The sequence below is a fragment of the Haliotis asinina genome, chromosome 4 (genome assembly GCF_037392515.1).
Source record: "Haliotis asinina isolate JCU_RB_2024 chromosome 4, JCU_Hal_asi_v2, whole genome shotgun sequence".
NCBI lineage: Eukaryota > Metazoa > Mollusca > Gastropoda > Lepetellida > Haliotidae > Haliotis > Haliotis asinina.
The window spans coordinates 11,529,054-11,551,891 of NC_090283.1; the positions used below are offsets into that span (position 1 = coordinate 11,529,054).

A 22,838-nucleotide genomic window follows, 5' to 3' on the forward strand; every position below is an offset into this window, starting at 1 on the left:
TTGCATTTGACCACTTTCTAAATGGCATCGTGTAATCTTAAAATATCCCAGTCAGACGGGAGGTTTACTACATCCGGGAAATCTAGACATGTCCAGATAAGATACATGTAATACTATGATTTGAGACGCTGCATCCCTATGAATACATAGGCTGTGCTGTGTTTAAAAGGTTGTGTGTTTTTTCTATTTGTGCATTCTTTTTCTTTTGTATAAACGTTTATACTACAACTGCATATCATGAAAAAGGGAAGTAAACTTCTCACTAGTGTAATTCAGCTTGCATTTGTTATACTCTACAAAGCAGTGAAAAGTTCTGTACCATGTTGAACTGCAAGATCGAAAGAGACAAACACGCACATTGACTCTGAAATTCTGCGCGAAGCCGAGAAACCAGCGACGTTGGTCAGTAATATCCTAAAACGTGTGATCAATGGTAGAGGAGCTGCCCTGAATAAACCAGGTGTAAACAACCAACAAAATAACAACAAAGAATATTTAAATATATATTTTCCCACGTTTCTTTACCATTCACGTGTAGTTTTCATTTTTAATATATTGTGATTTGATTCTTGGCATTAACAATAATGTCATGAATTATACGACTAGACTAGACTTGTCAAATAATAAATATGGTCCACGGATGACAGTTTTACACCAAGTTGTCTCATGTGACTTTTTCCATTGTTATCCACATTTCAGTTGTTTATTGATTGGGCGACAGAAGGTCTTAATTATAAGATGCTTTCCGGGGCACCCACGTGCAAATGATATCTATTGCACACACAAACTCTCGACTTACATTTGACAGTGATTGTCGTAGATGGAAAAGTTGCCAAGACATTTTACGGCCGCTTCAGCGTATGTATCGCACTTTCGCGTTTGAATTCGATCGATACACAAGGGCTGACATGTTGAAATGGGGTAAAAAGTGTTACTAGTGATTTTCCAAGTGAACTAAATCAATTCAGGGGAATCACGTACCAAGGAAAATTATAACGTGAGTCCAGTTTTAGTAACTGAGTGAATAGTTTACACCGGTATGTTTATGTCAAATCCTTATGAATCATTGTTTTGCAGTTTTATCAAATGTTTTCACGGGAGGAATTTGTACGCTGTGAATGGCCGCCCTTTCCAGAATGTTTAAACATAGTTTTTAGAGATGTTTTGGTATAAAAACCCACCCACCAATACCTATCCTGAAAAAAAGGGGGAAAGAGTTCTTTCCGTCACCCCATATGCTTTCTGTAGCAGCTTAACTGAGGTAACACTAAGTGGTTCAATCCTATATATTGTACTTAATTTGGCGGGGGAAGGGTCCGTTCTTTTTGTGAGTCCTCCAGTAATTGTGGTGCTGCTTTAATAATTCCAATACACATCAATTTATGAATATTATTTTGGATGGGGGAATGCTAGGAACTCTTGCCTATACGTTAGAATGGCAATTTGGGGTTATGTTGTACAATGTATCTACACAACGATGTTATTTGAATATAGTTACACTGTCGGTATTTTCAACCACACCTCAAAATTCACGTGACTTTCATAATGACGCACGGCCCTGACTACATTTTAAATTTAACGTTAACTGTAGGGTGTAAGTTGTAGGCATATTAATAATAAGTAGCCATAGTAATATATCCTTACCCGTTGGTTGTATCCGATTTGAAATGTACGGGCCAGCGTTCTAATACTCCTCACGTCTGCTTCCTTTCTGAATAAACGCGCATGAAAAACTCGTGCACCGGAAGTGAGTTCCTATTGGTTCATATTCGTAACCATGACATCGCGTGACAGAATTGGCGAACACCAGCTCGAAATGCACACCCATTCAAACCCGATTTCACATTTGTTTGTACAAATAACTTATATTAAAACGACACATTCCTGTTCAGGTGAGGAAGGAATAGTGGTGCTAGCCCATCACACCGAAGACCTGGGTAGGATTTTCAAATGATTGCAGAATGCATGTGCGGATCGAGCCTTTTGAACAAGGGGGTTGCACTCCGATGACTACAGGCCCGCGTTGACATTACAATTGTTAATGTAATGGATATAGTTAATGGAATACATAGGATAATAATACAACTCTGAAATGAATTATTCAATAAACAATGAGCCTACCCTGTGGGTGATACTGGGGTGATGACACAACGCAGCAACAATCTGTATCCCGAATATATCTGAATAAAATATAATGAACTGTTATATGTGCATATTGTATACACATACCTAAGCAACAGAATTAAAATATGACTTTTCTACAACACATTCAGACTTAAATATCTCATGCACGCAAGAGTAAAGATATAGAAAAGTTGTTAGTAGTTACCAAAAAAACCTTACAACTGCTAAGCTTGGTTTTGCATATTTATGTTTATAGATAATAGATGACATTTAGACAATATCAAACGCCTAGTTTACTTTAGCAGAACATATTTAACGTATCACAACATATAGGTGCAATGATATAAATATACAGAGACATATTAAACTAACCTGATTTGTCAAGTGTCTCTGTGAACATGTCTGTGTAGTGACTGTGCAGAGTGCAGGCTGTTAGACAAAGGGTTTAACTTGGAAGGTTAGCTTGGCCAATCAGTTGAGCACGTCATGGCCTGGGTTTGTTATGGGCTTGAGGGACACATGATCTATTAAGTAGTCTACAGATATACATATACAGAACAGAAAACATTAAAATAATAAAATCCCTATGTACATAGCTGTGTCTGACACAAATGCATAAAAGAAAAGACACAAGAATTTTTCCACTCCGTGCGTTCACGCCTGCTAAGCGGCGTCTCCTCATGGACTATCGGAGGCGTGTCAACACATTATTTGGGAGTCGGAGTCATTGTTCCTGCAAAGCAGCACGGAGATCCTGCAAATTCTGGGGTTGGTTTCTGATAGTGTACAGACGTATGCCACGTGCATCCCAGATATGCTCGAGTGGACTGAGATCAGGTGACCTTGATGGCCAGTAAAAACGTCGATTCCTGCTTTCTGCAGGTACTTCCTGGACAAGGAGGACCCGTATGGTGTCTGGCGTTGTCATGTTGGAAGTGCACACCTGGACCATGTGCTGCCAAGAATGGAATAGCTTCGGGGACTAGTACCTGATCGTTTTAACTAACCTGCAGCACTAGGGTTCCCATGGATATGGAGAAATAAGGAATGTACAATCCCACAGAAAGCACCCCAAACCATGACGCTTCCGTCCCATCAACTTTCTGTACGACACTTGGCACAACGTTCCGACGTCGCCAAGAGCCACTCTCATCCTACCATCAGCGATTCTGAGGGTAAATCTAGATTAATCACAACAAAGGAATTGTCGCTTAGTCACTCGGTTCAGTTACTGATGTTCCCACACCCAGCGTGCCAACGGCACGTTCACATATCCACATTTGGGAGGCACGGACATATGTATGTTGACATATTTTCCGCGTATCCTTTTTGACTGATTATTAAATATCTTTTCCATGATCCAGTACATCATGGTCAAGCTGCTGAGCTCCGTACATGCTTCCACCATCAAGATACCCGAATACCCTTGCATGCATTGATTACGGCTATGCTATGGCTTACTTCAGTGCGTTGATATTTTACGACGCTTCTCTGCTCTTGGCTCCTTACATCTTCACCATTGATTGACAAGGTCACTGTTATAATTGTATTATGTTACAGCAAAGCAAGAAAAAAATTGACAGATTCGGATACTTTTCGGTATAGACTTAGAGGAACAAATCATCCAAAATGCAAATTCAGCTTGTAAAGCTGAAAAATAACGCGATGAAAAATACAGAACCCACACAGAGCCAAAGTCAGTTCTTGGCAAAAGCACAGATTTTCTCTTTTGAATATTTTGCAAAAGTTCTGGTGCACCAGTACTTTGTGGTCTTTCTTACTGTGGACAACCCTCCCCACCCCCAGTCGTGCCCGATCGTCCACCATTTGATAACATTCACAACGTTCGATGTTAAGCAAATATTCGGCTTTTAAGCTGGTAGCTGGCCACGCGTGTACTGCCAGCGTGCGTGTGTGTGTGTGTGTGTGTGTGTGTGTGTGTGTGTGTGTGTGTGCGTGCATGTGTGCATGTGTGCGTGCGTGCGCGTCAGTATCTGCCCTGTACTCACTGAGCCTTACCCCCCACACCCAACTGGTCTAGTGTTAGTTACAGACAACATAGCTTCCTCGGGCCATGCAGTTCCAGGGCGGTGGGGGTAGCCTAATGGTTAAAGCGTTCGCTCGTCTCGCCGAACACCCGGGTTCGATTCCCCACATGGGTACAATGTGTGAAACCCATTTTCTGGTGTACCCGCCTTGATATTGCTGGAATATTGCTGAAAAGCGGCGTAAAACTAAACTCACTCACTCATGCAGTTCCAACCCGGAATCACCCCCGATTCCCAATTCTTTTACCTGTAACGCAGAAGTATAGTTGAGGGCTGGGATTTACGACTGTATAGTTAGCCCGAATCTCCTTTCGGTCTCTACTTAAAACATATCGCACTATAATGGAATCTGGCGCAGGAAAAACAGTGAGTATTCTAGTTCAACTGAAGGTGATTGTTACCAGGGACTCAACGTTTGGTCATAATTGTCTTTGTTAAACTATGAAATCTTGCAACATATGTCATATTTGGGATTTATGAAATCTTAATCCGCTAAATTGACCTACACTTGTGCACGTGTCATCGTATCCCAGTTGCGTAGATCGATGCTCATGATATTGATCACTGGATTGTTTCGTCCAGGCTCGATTATTTACAGAACGATAGCTGGGATACAGTAGAGAGAGGCGTAAAACTAACTTACTCAGATAGTACGAGTTTATTTATTTGTCAAACATATAAGTAGGACTAAGTACTTCGACACCACTGCTCCGTTGTCGATTCCAGTGGTAGATCACCGATTACATTATGTGTATTTTGTTGCCTATTCACTCTTTATTTACTCTTGCCAATTTCATATTTGGCGCCATTAGATTCGAAACTACCACAGGCACCTGCTAAGAAACATTAGCTCTGCTTGTCGTTGCGGTAAGTCAGCCATCGTTGTTGTCATTATCATCGCGACCGTTCAATACACACGTGCCCAGTTGACAGCCGAAGCTGGAGAATAGACGCGGGTTTGTATGACATGGTTTTGTCGCATTTTAACACATATTATGAACCAAAACAACCAGAAAGTGCTATTTGTGATGAGTCATACAGCGGGTTTGTTTTTGTGGTTGGTAAACGGTGGAATATTTGGGATTCCTTGGCAGGATTCCGATGCTGAGTATAGGAACTGTTGTCAACAACCGTTCTGTGATGCTGCCCCCGACACAAAGACAGATGTAACATTGTTTGTGTCTCTGATGCTTTAGGATGCCTGGGGTGTTCAGAACATATTGTCACTCACGCTGCGAGCGTGATTGAGAAATACTCGGAACAAGTTCTCATAAAAAACACATGACAAGATAAATGCATATTTTCATGGCGAGCAACCCTGGGGCTGTGAACTGAACCCTTCTTTGTTATAAGTTGTAGGTATTTTTCTGAATAAGTAAATACGTGTATCTATTCGATTTTGGGCTTGTCATTTGTCAGTTTTAGGACAGGTGAATTAAAAGAAATATTTTAAATTGTGGTTGAGGGAAGTGACGTAAAAACGTGAGAATAGTTTTTAATTTCATCAGTTTTTGCATTATTTATTGAGTTGGTATTTATTCTGTTGAGGTGTTGGTATTGAAAAAGTCGGTGGGGTGGGGTGTCAAAATGTGAAACTGTCTTAAGACCAATCAAACAAAATCCCCTCCCCTCAAAAAACAGTCCCTCAGCATGTCAGCCAATTACGTACTACATCTAGCCTCATGTAAGAATGTCGAGTTTTGATTGGTCCACGTGACTCTAATAAAATACGATGTACATCCATCACGATCCGCGAGCAGGAGTATAAAAGTTGTGTACTCCTGCTACAGTCATATCACCCCGCTACGCCTCGGTGACAACGCGAAGTCTCAAAATCCATTGGCATAATTTGTTCATTTATTTTTCATATGTCTTTTGTCGTCTACAAGTTACATGGACATGATTTTTGTGTGTATTAAATACTTTCTCTTTTTATCCTGAATAAACTAAGTGGTATACAATCAGATTTTATCAAAAGATCCATACAATATAAGTTATCACATCATGTCGAGGGAAATACAGGGTTTTATCAGTCCCTCGTAAGGCTGTATTCGCCGAGCCTCTTAGTTTATTTCAGGATAAAAAGGGAAAGTATTTAATACACACTTGTAGATGAAAAATAAATGAATAAATTATGCAAATGGATTTTTGAGACATATACAAATAGGTAACAATATACATTCCCACATCAACAGAAATATGTTGTATAATATGAAGAAATAAAACATGACAGGGAAAGACAAAGAGGCAGTTTTTGAAGAGACTTGTCTCATGATGTCAGTTTGGGGAGAAGTAAGAGCCATCTGCAAGAAGAGGACTACCAACCATGGTGACTTGGCTTAGGTTGGCATGGCCGAATATTGTGTCCCATCATTCATGTTTTCAGTCATTAGTTTCCCTCATCCAGACTTGATTATTTACAGGCTTATGTGATATATCTGAATTGTTGCTGACTACTGGGTTTAATACCAAAAACTCAATATGCATCATTGCCAAGGTGTACAAAGTGTTACAATTGGCTGTGCAGAGTTACCTCCCTTGGCCATGTTGGTTCCAGTTAAGTTGCACAAAAAAATTAAATTTTTTTGGGCACATTGTTTTAGGAAGTGACAAGGGCAGAAGGACTTTTTTATGAAAAATTTTGATTGAAAAAAGTGATGAGTATTTTTCTCTCTCAGAAATACAGCTTGGGAGGTTTAGCACGTGTTAATGAGTTGTAGGTTCAGTCACACCCTTCCTTCCAGACACTCATTCTGATAGTGGACATATGGATGATCGGGATGCAGCCAAAATCATTCTTTTTAAATGTCAATAAAAAATTGTTATGAGCACAAAAAAGTGATGTCCTGATGCCCAAGAAACTTTTTTTATTTAGCCTTATGTTTCTAGGTTTTCATTAGCTTGTGGGTTTCATCAGTGTTGGAACTAAGATATGCCTAGGGCCAAGATAAATGCAGCTACTCAGTGAAAGGTTTACTGGATGCACATTACCCTGAAAAAGCGTTTTATCTCTCCCTGTCATGAAGAACGTCTTTAGTGATGTTTCTGAAAATTGTCTGTGTAATATTTCAATGGCTCTACTTCCAGTTAATACATGTACTCAGAGTCCTTTCATTTAAGTTATTTTTTCAGATTTAGCCACATGGATATACTAGTGGAATACTAACAGGCACTTTTGAGTGAGAATGGCGGAGTTGTATCCATCCCTGGACATGGGTCCACAGCCAGAGCTGGACCAGCCAGACTACCAGCAGATGAGGGACGATAGGATGGGCCGCAACAGACGGGCTATGCAAGTAGGTATCTTGTCCCTTGTCCTTCTATGAGATTTTTGCTGAACATTGTTCCCTGGCTGATCGATGGACATTATGGTTTGAATCGATGGGAGCATTGTATGCATGTCATCAAATCCAAAGGATGTAGATTGATGCTCATGATGTTAATCACTGGGTTATGTCTGTTATGTACATGCTGCCATCATATTGTTGAAAGAGGTGTTTAACAACAAGTGAACAACAATCAGTTTTACGATGTTTGCAGGGTGTTGTTATTTGTTATTTTTGTGTTTGTGGCTTAAATTCAACAAGCCCAAGCGGTCAGTCACCAATTATAAAATACTCATTGTTTATATTTGATTTTGTGATCCTGAAAACCTTTATTTTGTGGATTTGAATAATAACAGAAATGCCAACAAAATTTAATTAATGATTGACTGTGTGTTTCTTTCATTGCATTGAGGTAGGAAACTGAAAACCAATGTGCAAACTGTATGAATCCGTGTAGCGGATTCTTACAAAAGTTTGCACATTGGTTTTTAGTTTCATACCTCAGTGCAATGAAAGAAATACACAGTCAATCCTTATAATTAAATTCAACAACAAATACTACAGGCTTTCAACAATACTTTATTTAAACATAATCAAATTCATCGAAACATTTATCTTTGTTACCACTAATTAACATTTTCGGTGTAAGAATTCGGTAATGGCGTGACATGACTCATTTACATAAAATGACACGCCTACCAAACCATTAGCCAATCACCATACAGCACCCTCAAACAGCTGTCAATCAACCAAGCTAACATCGGGTGGCGAATCAGAGCGGAACATGATGCGTTCCGGTACTGGCAAAGTTTCAAGTTCAAACATTTGAATTATTACCAGCGAATTGAAAGACACAGTTTGAAAAGTTGAAGTTAGATGACATGAAGTTAGTGGAACTGAGATTGTTAGTGGCAGCAGTATTTGCGCAAGTGGAAAGAGGTTGTGATGTGACTGGGATCGCGATGCCATGAAATGATGTGCGCATGCTCTTGTCGAGGCGTTACAACGTTATTACCGTTCACGAAAAAAGTTTGAGTTATTTGTTTATGTTAACCACAATGTATCACTTCAATGTTTGTTCAAAGTTCATTAGGGTACCCGAGTGCAAGGGAATTCCATCTCTGTCTAAAGGAATTCCCCGACATTCCTCAGGTCTGAAAGTAGTCCGGTTCGGTGGGAGTGGCTTATTTTTTTAGATTTAGAAATCAAAAGAAATGTTCCCAGTTTACCAATCAGACTGCCAGAATTTTAATGAACACAATAAAAATTTAATTATGAGAAAATAAGTGTGAAGTGTTTAAATAATAAAGAGAAGATGGACTTTCTGTGTAGTCTCTGGTCTCTGCAAACATGGAGGCCAAATGTTGTTTATGTTGTTGGTACCGTAACATAGATTAATAGATTTCACCAAAGTGGATTCGTCTGATATGTCAGCCTGTCATCCAGTATGAAGCATGCACAGTGTGTAGCATGTGTTATATTTGTGATTACACTTTCTGAGGAAAGTACAGACTGTAGTACTTGATTTAAATGGAGTCACATCCAACATTCAAACACACATTCATTCACCTAATCACCAAGGTGCAATTGTGCAAGGAGATCTTAGCGCTAAGGTGACAGTAATTCTCATACCTTAACATTGACACAAGGTAGTTTTAGCGCTCGGGCTGGTACTGGTAAAAAACTCTCTCTTTTAGCTTCCAAGCTGAAGAATAAATTGCCATTTGTTGTAAATTTGATGTCAGGAATTAAAATATCAGGTATCTGGGTAGTGTAGGGTAATAGGGGTTGTGGTTCACGGGTTGAAAATATGGACCCCACCCAGCCCTATTTAGTGCTGATCTCACTGACTCAGCAACTGTGTCTTCCAGAAACTTGTATTGAAACACCTGGTGGTCCAGGTCATGTATTTCTCATGTGAACCTTCTAACTATACAATGCCAAAAATGACATGTTACATTTGTCCAGTTTTTAAAAGTCATTGTGATTCTTACGCACCAGATCAGTGGTGTAGCCTAGTGGTTGAAACATTTGCTAGCCACACTGAAGACACCGATTCATTTCCCCTCATAGGTGCAATGTGTGAAGCCCTTTCCTGGTGTCCCCCACGCTGATATTGCTGGTATACTGCTGAAAGTGGCTTAAAACCATGGTCACTCACACAGTCTAACATATTGTGATTCACCTTCAATACTGGTAAACCTAATTCATTTAAAGAGGCCACCTATTACAACATGATGTGGACAAAAGCCAGTGTACCTTGCCAACATACTATCATTCATTAGAGTTATGTAATTTACTCATTGAACCACTTGTGCTTAGCTGTAATTGCTTTTTGTTACCTGTAATTAGTTAATTGCTATTAATTAACCTGTACTGGATCATTTGTAATCAGTTTGATTAGATTTGCTTGATTGATTTGTTTGAAATCTATGGTTACCTAATTGATGTTTATTAACTTGTTGGACAGGTTGGACAGCAGGACCAGTGTTTCCTCTAAGAATAGAAACTTTTAATATATTTACTGAGTGGTTATGTGACAATGTGTTCAGCAGAACATAATTAAATATTTGTTTTACAAAGATGATGATACTCCAATTGACAAGTACTGCGTGAGAGAACTTCCTCAGATCCTTGTTAAAATGAGAGTTCTTTGATCAGCATCACTGAATCATTCATCAGATATGGTGAAAGTCGAAAACACTTTCTCATCAAACATCAAGGGACCAGCTCAGTTTCATTATATTTAGGCTCTCTGTTAATTGTTACTCTGCTATACATGTCTAACAAGCCCTTGTAGAAGGTGCAACATTAATTTTACCAGTTAGAACATGACTTACCAAATCACAAAAGTAAACATTTGCATGTACCGTTTGAACTTTTATCTCAAAAAGTTTGTATTTCAACGATTCTGAATGTTTCTTTTCTGCACAATCACTTCTGAGTGATACACATGCGGGACACCATTATTCATAATAGTGAGTAAACAGTCATGGAAAATAGTATTTTTAATGAATATTCCAGGATGATGTATTCCAGCAAGGTGGTAATAGTAAACGGGTCAACGGAAAGCCCTAAGCATATATTGCTTAGGTCAAATGTCTGTATTTTACATGTGTTTTCATTTTTGAGAGTCAGCGACTGGGTAATTTTGTAAGTCCCACCGAACTCTAAATAGTATCACGTCATTGTACCAGAGTAACAAGCGAACAGTGTCAGTTTAGTTTTGTGCAGTGTTTAACAGTATTGAAGCAATATCATGATATTAAGATGCAGGACACTAGAAATGGGCTTTGCATATTATACTCAAGTGGGAATTGAACCTTGGGCCCTGTTTCATGAAACTCTCGTGAGCCTTAGACCTTGTAACTTTTTTCGAAGCATTCGTACCTGCTGTGCTCTAACACAGGATGTAGGAATGCTACAAGAAAAGTTACGAGACCTCAGCCTTACGAGAGTTTTGTGAAACGGGGCCCAGGTCTTCAGCGCCACAAGTGAATGCTTTAACCACTAGACTACCTCACCACCTCTGCTACTATGTAAACGCTAATGACAGTACTCTTGTCTTGCAGGCACTAGACCCAGGGGTGTTGAAGGAAATACTGCCCAAGGTAAGGCAAGGTTTTCAACTACAGGCAGGATTTGCCACACATTTGTACACCTGTCATTGATATTGTTGTTTTGACATTACTCTTTTCTCCATAATAACCTTTTAAGACAGTAAAACCTCACTCTAAGTAATGGGTTGCATATTTTCCAACTAAACAGGTTTTATATTGTCCTACATAGACATTGTATGAACTTTTACATTTTTCTGCGGAGACATTGTATAAAGTTTTACTGTTTCCTTGTGAGTCATGATGGTTTTAGTAACCAATGAACTTTTGACTCAGTGTTCAAAGTGTCAAAGGTTTTTATGTATGGATAAGTTATATGTGCAGACATCGGCCAATACAGGGGCTTGAAATAATGTGTGCTTTAATGGAATATTAATATATTGCCAGAAAGAAATAAGGGTATATCTAACAATATGTGTATTATGATACTGTCATGTGGACTTCAGTAGAAGTTAAGATGAATATTCTCCTCAACATAAATTAGTGAAGATGTTGCAGTCTGTTTTCAATGTGGACTCTAGTGTAGGTTATTTCTTATACTGCTGGAAAGTATTAAGGGAACATGCATATTCTATGATAACATGATAAGATAAATTTATAAATGCTAAAGTTACAAATAAATGTAAAATGGTACATGTATATTCTAGAATAATATTATTACATGACCTATGGTACAAGTTGATAACATAAAGCATAGGTTATCACATATGAGTATGTCTTAATATGAAAGGGCAGTGTTTGTTTGATATGGAACATAAACAAGTGATATTAACAGAAGAGGTACTTGAAAATAATACAAAGTGATGAGTCAGAGCAGTGTCGACTGAATGACCTTCACCTTGCACCCTTTCTCACATGCCCTTATTTCCCACACTGAATATTTGACTGTTGCAGTGTTGATTGTTCCTGTTCCTGTTATCGTCCCACTTAAATATCTGAGTGGTTGTCATTGATTATTGATTTATCCAACATGACATGGAATGCAGTAGAAGGGAATAACAGTAATAGCACCCTGCATGGATTAACTTGATTATATTTCCAATACTCCATCCCACAGCTTCGTACTATAGGATTGACAAGATGTCAAGCCTAGATGAATGTGTGGTAGCGTATTAATATAGCTTGATGTATGGGAGGGGGCAATTTGGGCTAAATTGCTAATATTTTTGTTGCTTGAGGATTTATTGCACGAAGTTCACATTTATCATGTTTATGTATCTTCTTCTGCTGATCAGTGGTATACAGAGCTGACATAGAGTCCATTGTTTGGTTGGGTTGGATGGCATTTTATATATCAATGGTTTAGATAGAGTTTAGGCCTGTTGATTAAATGTGTGTGACTAACTCTCTCCTCTGAATCTGTCTTACATACAAAGGGTAGCCCAGTTGTATGCAGGTTTGGCTGATGGCTGAGTTTGATTCCTGATATTGATGCAGTGCATAGGACTTGTTATTCATCTGGAGCCTTAGAGATTCAAGAAACGTCTTGATAGATCATAGGTGATACTGCAAAAAATGAATGTCGGCTTGCTTTTGGGTCCACTACTCATTTACCTGGTCCAGATTTTATCATGGTATCTGACACTGGTTCACTTGGTCCAGACTTGATCATGGTATCTGACACAGGTTTACCTGGTCAAGATTTGATCATGGTATATGACACATGTTTACTTGGTCCAGACCTGATCATGGTATCTGACACTGGTTCACTTGGTCCAGACTTGATCATGGTATCTGACATATGTTTACTTGGTCCAAAGTTGATCATGGTATGTGACACTGGTTCACTTGGTCCAGACTTGATCATGGTATCTGACACATGTTTACTTGGTCCAGATTTGATCATGGTATCTGACATATGTTTACCTGGTCCAGATTTGATCATGGTATATGACACATGTTTACTTGGTCCAGATTTGATTGTGGTATCTGACACATGTTTACTTGGTCCAGATTTGATCGTGGTATCTGACATTGGTTCACTTGGTCCAGACTTGATCATGGTATCTGACACATGTTCACTTGGTCCAGACTTGATCATGGTATCTGACACAGGTTTACCTGGTCCACATTTGATCATGGTATCCACCACAGGTGTGCCTAGTCAAAACTTGATCTAGTGTTGTTTTACCAAAGGTACATGTAAAGTTAAAATGTTTGCTTGTTGTATAAGACAGTGTCAGATGTAGCTATGACAATGCCATGAATCTTGTGTATCACTTGATCATCGTGCAAGCAATAAAAAAATCATTTTTGGATCACATACAATAACTTTGAAGCCTAGAAATGTATTTTCTGTTTCTTTTAATGACATTCCTGTGCTTCTTGTCTATATTTAAGAGGTCTGGGAAAGTTTTTACAATCTCAGGCCTAAATAGATGATGCTTCATGTCTTTGAACATTAGGAGTCAAGTTAGTTGCCTTTCCATTTCAGTGGAATCCATTTAAAACATGCAGTAAGACCGTATCTCCCACACACAAGAGTTGAATACCCCTGTTAATTCAGACAATAGAGTTCTGTAAGGATAAAAACATGTCTGAATTATTAGGCCATTGATTCTCTGCACGTAGCTCACCTGACAAGAAGCATTACGAACACGGTGTTTCCAGATTAGCAGTTTCCAGTATCAGAGGGTTTCACTGTATTTAACTCAGCATAAATGTCATGGGGACCTGGGTTAGCCTAGTAGTGAAAGCGTTCACTCATCACGCTGAAGACCTGGGTTCAATTCCCCACATGTGTACAATGTGTGAAGCCCATCCCTGGTGTTCCTGGCCGTGATATGCAAGAACATTATTAAAAGTGGTGCAAACCAAAACTCACGCACGCACGCATGCACCCCAATCACGTGCATGCACGCACTCATTCATGTTTCTTTGGAAATCAATGTTGAGTTTTACAGATGGCGTAAAGTAATTCCAATTATTTCACACTTGCCACCTTCTAACCACCTTCCTCAGTTGGCGCCACAAGTGTCCGACGCCAGCATGTGATTCCAGACCTTCACTACTGGAACTATTGTGGGTATTGATTCTGGGGCGCTGATGTACGAGCATTAATTCGGTCTTCACCATCAAGTCCAGCGCTGGTTCACAAGAACACCATGAATTGATGAATATTGTTCACGAAGGCTCACTTAAATACCGAGAAGAGTTGCAGCAATTACATGCATTTGGGGAACTTCTGCTAATGTATTTTAAATGATTAAAGAACTCTGCATCTGCCTTCCATTTCATTTGATCAATACTTGTGATAGTGTCTTTTCCATGTTTGAAAGTGTTTGTCATTTACAGTTTATCAGGTTTAGAGTTTTGTTGACATATTCTGTGTGTTGAGCTTTATCTGTGTGATGTACATTTGACAGTCTCTTAACATCAGCTTTCTCTTGGGAGTCTATGTTTCAAGATTACACTTTAACCTGGTTGTGGTTCGTCATGAATATGTAGGATGTGGCTGAATGTGATGCTCACGTTTCAGCTAAAGTTCTGTGTTTTAAGGAAGTCAATAATTATTGATTGCTCTGATTATTGCAATTTCTAAGAAGTCCTTAGCATCTTGTTCTTGATGCTGTTTATTGTTGTTTGTTTTTGGTCGTTTTTTTTTTGTATTGAATTTAGTTGCCTGTTTCCTTGATGATATGTCTTTCCATACTATATGGCTTATGTGTGGAGCAGTTAAAGGGACGCTCGTTTCTGATATTCAGCTGCCATGTGTGTGTCTTTTTAATTCTGTCTTTTGGTTCTGTTAAAGCATTGGCTTTGTATGTTTTGATGCAGTTAAAGGAACCCTTATATGAGACAGTGTGTACTTCAACACGACTGAAAAAATTCAGTGAGTTTTAGTCACAGCCTTCTTGTTGGTTCCAAGTCCATTGTAATGTCCATCCTCCCAGTGATGACATCCTGTTTGTTCAATAGCTAATATGAAAACTGCAAACGCCATATTGAAACACTGAAACATTGAAACACTAATTTATGGTTTTGTTTCTTTTTGTCATGATCCTTGATATGAGATCCTTAAACTTAAGTAAACCAGCAAAGTGTATTTCCATGTCCTATTTTGATAGATGCTATGAAGATGTTTTCTGTAGAACATTTTGAAAACCGTATTTCACACTTGTTATCTTGGACTGAGACATGAAAATCCTTGCCAACATGTGACAGTTGTTTCTTTAATCAAAACTGCGCGAAAAAAATGAGTTGGATGTTATACAGATATAATTTGGAGCTTTTGAATGTGTCAGCCTTCTGTGTCATACCACTTGGGAATTGTGGGATAGACATTATGGAAACTACCGATTCCTTGATTCCCAGAATCATGGTATAAGTGGCATTGGTAGCACTTGCTCAGTGATGGTGAATAATTCATGGCAGTGTGCAGAGGACTTGGTACAGAGGCCTGCTTCCATAAACTCCTTAATACGAGTGAATCAAATTCAACATTGCTCTTGATTCATGTCTGCTGAATTTAAATGAATATTTGAATTGGGTGAGCATGGATTTTTTGGATACCATTTTGTGGTGTTGATATGTTTGCTTTCAAGATGAATTTTTGAATATTTTCAATGAAAATTATAAAATGATATTTTAATTGAATGTTTGGCATCAGGTCTTTGATAGGAATTTGGAAGATGGTAGAACATGAAATTTTGAACTGTCTGTCGATTGATTTAATGATTGATTGTTTGTTGGAAGCTGAGCTTAGCAATATTCGAGCTATAGGGCTGTCGGTCGATAACTTTCTTTTATCTTAAGTAAGGCTGGACCAATATTATTTCTTGTTTTACAGAACTGCCCGTTGATTTTTCAAAATGATGATAAGAAAATAATACATTGTTTTTCCATGTTTTTTTGTATTTAGAAGGAATATAACTTTGACTGGTGATTTTATTTTTATTTTTCTCCTCCTGTCTTTAGGTTTCTAAGGACAAAAATCCATAAAACTAGAAATAAGATTGGTCTGGCCTAATGTTGTTTTGGTAGTTAGAGGTTTGTGGAGTGAGCGAGTTGGTTTTATGCTGCTTTTAGCAATAATCCAGCAACATCATTTTAGGGGAATACCAGAAATTTAACCGCTCGCTTCCCCACCGCCTCTGATGTTTGTGGAATATCCAACATCAGAATGAATACAATTACACTTTCTTTGCAGACAGAGCTTCCCAGTTCACTTTATCATGACAATGGGTTTCATTGCTTAGTTTTATACATTAAAACATGCATTCTGAAAATATCTGTGAATAGGAAACTGAAGCAATGAGAACTTTATTAATCTTTTTGTTTCTGTATGTGAGTGTGTGAGTATAGTTTTATAATATTTTTGGCAATATTCCAGAAATATCACATATCTGGATGCCAGAAATGGTCATCAGACATTGTACCAACGTGGAGAGTCAAATCTGAGATTCTGTCATTACTGGCAAATGCTCAAACCACAGCACCACTCCTGTTCTAATTTGTGACATGTTTCCTACAGTGACACTTGAATCCTAGTTCGAACCATATTCTGTAAACTGGAACACTGTGTATTCTCAAGATGGATCTGATGATCATCAGCCTTTTACACCATGTGCGAAATGGAAACCGAACATAATGCTGTTTTATCCACTGAGCTAGCTTCCTGTCTGCTGGAAGTTTGTGAAAGCTACACACCAGGGTCCATATTCTCGAAACCTCATAGCCCTAAGAATTCGTAACTTTGATTGTAGCCATTGAGTTAAGAATGGGCTTAAGAAGTTCGTAAGGCTACGAATGTTTCGAGAATAGCTAGACACCAGATGAACATGAGGACATTTTAAGATAGTCAGTGTATTAGTTCTGTCACTGGTTTCAGTGTTAATAGTATGATGTCCAGTGAGTGAGTTGAGTTTTATTCCGCTTTCAATAATATTCCAGCAATATCATGGCACGGGACACCAGAAATGGGTTTCATAGGTGGTACTGTGTCCTGACGTCCTACGTTGACATGCAGCATGGTGGAGTTACATAATGTTATACACCCTGTACGAATAGATCAGTGTGTACAAGCCAGGTTGGTCTGTAAGGTGGTAAAGGGTTTAGAGTCACATTAACCTATCATCCTACCAGGTACCCCTTGACTGCATTTATGAGAAGCACCATTTTAACACAGTCACACAACTGAGGACAATTTTTAAACTTGATCAATCATGATTTGTAGTTACTTGGTGAGTAATATTGTAGTTCACAAACACATTCAGGAGATATTTATATAAGTTTGTGCAAGTTTCCTTTCAGCTGCTCAAATTATGTGAGACCGCCACCATATATGATAAATATAATTATGATAATAATTCACTTATATATCGCCTAGTATCCATCTGACTAGTTGCTCACTCGACGCTCTAATCAGAATCCGATTATTATTACCCCAGATAACCCAAGAAGATTATAGTCACAGGACTCTATCTCACCGGGTACCCATTTTCTGCTGGGTGAACAGAGGCAATATATATAGCTGGAATATATCTGGAATATTGCTGAATGCGACGTAAAACTAAACTCGCTCACTCACAATATGTGGACATCCAGGCTGGGCAGTGAGAGCCTGAGTAGTGCCCCAGTGGATGCAGATCTTGGTAGTGGAAGCAAATATTCAGTGTGAGGCCCTTGTTAATCTCGGCCATGGCTCTCAGATATTGAACTTTCTCCCACTCTGTCTTCTAAGGGAGATTATGAAAATTCTCCCACTCATGGTTTTGGAGTGCTTGAGATTGGGAGTGTAAGTCCAAGACTTCATGTGTAATCCCCAGACGGTAGCCATTCTCTGTGTGTTGGCCGCCTACTAGACAGTATGGTCTCAGCAGTTTGAATTACAGAAAATCTTAGTAAATCTTCAGTCTTGGAAGTACCGCATGAAGTGTCCTTGCAGGGATGGTGTATTTTTTTTTTTGTCAGTAATATGCAAACTGACATTTTGGCAAATGTTGAATTTAAGACAGAATGTTTTGTGTGAACATGGTTCATGCTATTAGAGGGATGGTCTGGTGGCCTAGTGGTTAAAGCATTTTCTTGTCACACCGAAGATCTGGGTTCGAATTGCCACATGTGTGATGTCCATTCCTTGTGCCCATGCCATGATATTTCTGAAATATTGCTAAAATTGGCGTAAAACCAAACTCACTCACTAACTCAGGCTTTTACAACTTGTTCATGCATCTGTGCATTAACTGGGTACATTTATTTGAACGGGTGCAGCTTAGTGTTTTCTGGGTTTTCATGTCATGATTCACCTGGTGCAAGTTTTGTCAAGTTTCTTAAATTAAGGCCAGACCAATTTTATTTCTTCTTTCGTGGATCCGCTTGCTCAAAGTCAAAAAAAAAATTCTGTTTTAATTGGCTAAAAATGTAAACTCACAAGAATATTATTGTTAGCTTCACTTCCTAAATTGCCTAAAGTAAAATACTTTGAGTATTTCAAAGGAATATTATTTTAATAGGAAATTTTATGTTTATTTTTTTCTCACATGCCTTTAGGTTTTCAGATGACAAAAATCCGTAAAACAAGAAATAAAATTGGTCTGGCCTAAGCAGTGGATATAAGTTGCAGATATCCGTAATACTGTCTTTGATTTCACAAAAATACGTAGGTGAGCGTGCCAAAAATATATAGGTGAGCTGCAGTATCTAAACCTGTCTTTAATTCTCTATTGATTTCGATGTGCATTAGAACCAGTTTATCTTTTTACCAACACTAATTATTAGATTTTCTGCTATTTCTTGTAAAAACCATCACCTAGAATGACAACACTGAAGAGACATGAAGTTCACGGCTAGCCTGTTTCCGGAGTCCTACTTTCCTCACACCTCAAACTCACTTGGCCATGTGCCACTACATAATTTTAGCTTAGATGTTATAACTTTCCTGACATCGCAACATTTGTAGAATAAGGATCCGATAATTAGATTTCTTGGACGGAAGTGCAACAGAAAACTTGTCCCAAATAAAGTCCTGGTTCAGTGATCTTTTCTTTTCATGTGTGATGATTCAATACCCTGCCCGTTATGTTGACTTACATCAGTATACCTGCACATCTCAGACACACTGCTTGAAGTCTATAACTAGATGTCAGCATTGAGTGCGGGGCATCGATCTGGCAGATAACACAGATATTGATTATCTGCTTGAAGTTTTTATCTGGTGTTTGTGTATTTGAATGATTGTCAGTGTCTTAATGGACAAAGTGTCAGAATGATTGTTGTTTATTCCACATGTATCTGTGGTATAATTAGCTGGGTGGCCTAGTGGTTAAAGCTCCCACTCCTCGCACTGATGACCTGAGTTCCATTCCCCATATGAGTGTAATGTTTAAAACGCATTTCTGCTGTTCTTGACATGATGTTGTTTCTAATATTGCTAAAAGTGGCATTAAACCACATGAGGTTAAGTAGCCCGGTGGTTAAAGTGTTCATTTGTCACCCCGAAGGTCTGGGTTTGATTCCCTACATGGGTACAATGTGTGAAGAACATTTTTGGTGTCCCCACTGTGATATTGCTAGAATATTGCACCACAAACCACACTCACTCACTCACTCACTCACTCACTCACTCACTCACTCACTCACTCACTCACTCACTCATATGATGAATCATGGGTCAGGAGCTGGTTAAGTGAACTACAATATTTGACATCAGTTCGATTACAGACATACAAATTATACAAAAATAGTTGATAATTAAGTCATTGTTTTCTTTCTGTGGCAGTAACAGTCTGTTCCATTCCTTTGGAATGGTTCATCTGCATGAAGAGGTATTACTTTTTCTCATATGCATTGGCATTGACTAGTGGTATGCTTGCAATGGAGTATTCCCTACATTTTTTTTATGCATTTTTAGAGCACCACAAAGTATATCAGCACACATTTTTAGGTGACATTGATAGAAACTTTCTCACACTTGTATTTTCATGGCACTTAGTAAATGTTGTAATCCACTGAAATCATGCTCAGGGGTGATACAGTCTTGTTTATGCCTGTTTAAACCAAGCTTTGCTTCTTTAAATGTCAGCACACCTTCCATCATGGAAGCTTATGTGGTATATGGTTGGGATCAAGTTTTTCATTTATACTAAAAAGAATCAGGTTGCGTCGTCTGTTGACTGATGAATACAAGTTTAAGTGCTAGACGCAATGCTTGTGGAACTGTCTGGAGGACACTTGCTGGGCTTGTCTTAGACTTACTGCATTGTCAGGAATTAGATTACAGACTCCTGAAAACTCTTGACGAAAGGGTTGAAGTCATGGTCGAACATTGATGGAGCCTGAAGCTGGTGGGGAAGAACGATTGATCATAGGAGGTGAAGTGAATTGAGCGGTGATATGTACATGCTGTTTATGGATTGGTCAGAATATTTTGATGATGGGTATGAGTTGCGTAGGAAAAAAGTTATGTACTATTAATGAATTGGGAAAGAATAACTGGGTGTGAACTGGGCAGAAATAATAGGATGTTTTTGAACTGTGAAAGAATAAGGAGATGTTGTTTAAGAATCAGATGGGAATACTGAGGTATTGTTTATGAATTGGGAAGAAATATGATAATATGTTATTTATGAATCAGGCAAGAATAATTAGATGTTTATTTGTAGCAGTTAATCATTAATTAACAGATTAGCACTTCCAACTTGACTTCCTAGGTGACATTTATCTAATGCCCCTAGTGAGTAGTATGTTTGTATATAGGCTGCTGCTGCTAGACTCTAAATGCAGTGGTAATGGGAGTTTCACAGCTTCGATATGGAACATTGCCAAAGTGGATTATAGGAATAGTCTCCCGGCTACTTGAGTCATGGTAGGCTTTTTCTGAACACAGGTCTGTTTAGGAACTTCACTCATTATGCCATTGTTGTGTTACATTATCCATAATATTATTACTAGAAAAGTCATAATAGTGTTTGTTAAATATTGGGGTTTTTTTATCAGTGGTATGCCGAGGTTATGAAAACTGTTAATTTTCAAATCACCTAATATGAAAGATTCATCAGGTAATGTTGTAAACAGCTGTGATGGTAACGATGTTGCAAGGCTGACGCAGCTGTGGCTGTACATGTTTTCTACATTGCTGTAGGCACCGGCTGTCAAGGTTTTTGATTGAAATTTCATTTGCTGTTAGTAAGTTAGGGTTGTGAGTGAACAAAGATATGATTCTGTACTGTTTTTAAGTTGTAAGGAACAGTTTGTTTATTATGCTCAGTCAAAATAAACTTGTGATTATTTTCTTTGATAACTTGTGAATTCATCTCTCTCTTCATGTAAAAGGTTTTAGCTGGCCTAAAATAAAAATGTGCTATGATGTAATGTTTCCTTTTTGTGTTCCTTAAGGAATACACCAGACCTCACTACTGAGACATTACATAGCAGATCCTACCAAGAGTGTATGGAGAAATATGAATTTTCGTCATGGCCGCCATATCATAAAATATCACTCTTGCCTACTACGTAGTTGAAGCACATTATTTTCTTTTTGACACACAGGAATGCAGGGAAGACCTATTCACAGAGGAATATTTGTCCCTAAGACAATCGAAATACTAAACTGAACTAAGAATATACTGAATCCACTTACTGTAGTGATGTTTGATGTTACAGCAGAACAGGGGCGACTTTTCTTTAATTTACACAGGACTAACAGACGCTGTTTCAGTAATATAGATGTAATAATAGACTTATAGAAATAACGTTATAAATGACTGAACTAAATGAGATGTAAAAATACTGCTGAATTTAAGAAAGTACGAACTTTGTTCAAAATTGAAGAAAATCCCTGGAATATCAAAATTAATCCAGTACAAGTGTTGAAAGACTATGCCCAACTAAACATTTAAAGTGTTTAGGTTAGTGTTAGTAAGACTCTCTTCTATGTTTGCCATTAATCTGTAATTTACAAGTCTCATGGGCTTATCAGGGGTAGGGGGCGTGGTGGTGGTGGTGTGTTTTGTAGGGATGCGTGTACCCCCACTTTTGTCCTGAAATTTTGTGAAATGACCCTTGAAACTTGGGTGAAAATGAAGTGAGCATCATCCGACCTTTTCTCAATAGTGCCTATTAGTGTGCAGCCCTCCCAATCCCCCTCCCCCTCCCCCCATCCACTCTCAAAAAGGTGTATCCGCTCCTGAGTTTAAAAAATGAAAAATGAAAGGGCATAGCTAGCTTACAGTTAAGTAGACATTATGCTGTTACTGTAATTTAAACTTCTGTGTAACTTTATTATCTGACATTTCCAGTTGTACAAGAAGGTTTCTGTTTAATGCTTTGGGTGTTTTCCTTTACTGTGTCATTTGGAAGCCAGCTGATATTATTTCATTCTGAAAAACCTTTGGATTGCTTTGTGAGATGTAACAAAAAAAATCATTTGAGATTTCCTTTTAGTCAGATATTTTGTTGTGAGAATTTTCCAAGAATGAAAGGCAACCCAATCACAGCTACACCTGAATATATTGATATATCCTTATCTCTTTCATTAAGTGGTTATAACAAACCATAATGGTTCCCCAGAGATGCTACTGTCTTTGCAACTATCTACAGGAAAGTACCTAATCAAACGGTCCTCCAGTTGGCATTGACAGTATTACAGAGTGGTTCTCAGTGTGCATACTTACATAACACAACATGAATCTCATAACCGGCTCGGCCAGGCTATTTCCATGATCATTTGACGTAATTGAGGGAAGTCCACCAGGAGACTGTGCTATCAGACTACTAGCCGTGAG

At 38.5% G+C, this 22,838-nt stretch overlaps 1 protein-coding gene across 2 annotated transcripts in view; it reads left to right on the forward strand.

Annotated features, from left to right (window-relative positions):
- The first annotated feature begins 5,053 nt into the window (after nucleotides 1–5,053).
- LOC137281273 (IQCJ-SCHIP1 readthrough transcript protein-like) overlaps nucleotides 5,054–22,838 on the forward strand; it is a 234,357-nt gene continuing 216,572 nt past the window's right edge. For both annotated transcript variants that reach the window (XM_067812433.1, XM_067812432.1), the window contains exons 1-3: nucleotides 5,054–5,128; nucleotides 7,305–7,468; nucleotides 11,071–11,109. In XM_067812433.1, the coding sequence (XP_067668534.1) occupies nucleotides 7,358–7,468; nucleotides 11,071–11,109 (150 nt within the window). In that variant the 5' untranslated portion in view covers nucleotides 5,054–5,128; nucleotides 7,305–7,357. The remainder of the gene's footprint in view (nucleotides 5,129–7,304; nucleotides 7,469–11,070; nucleotides 11,110–22,838) is intronic.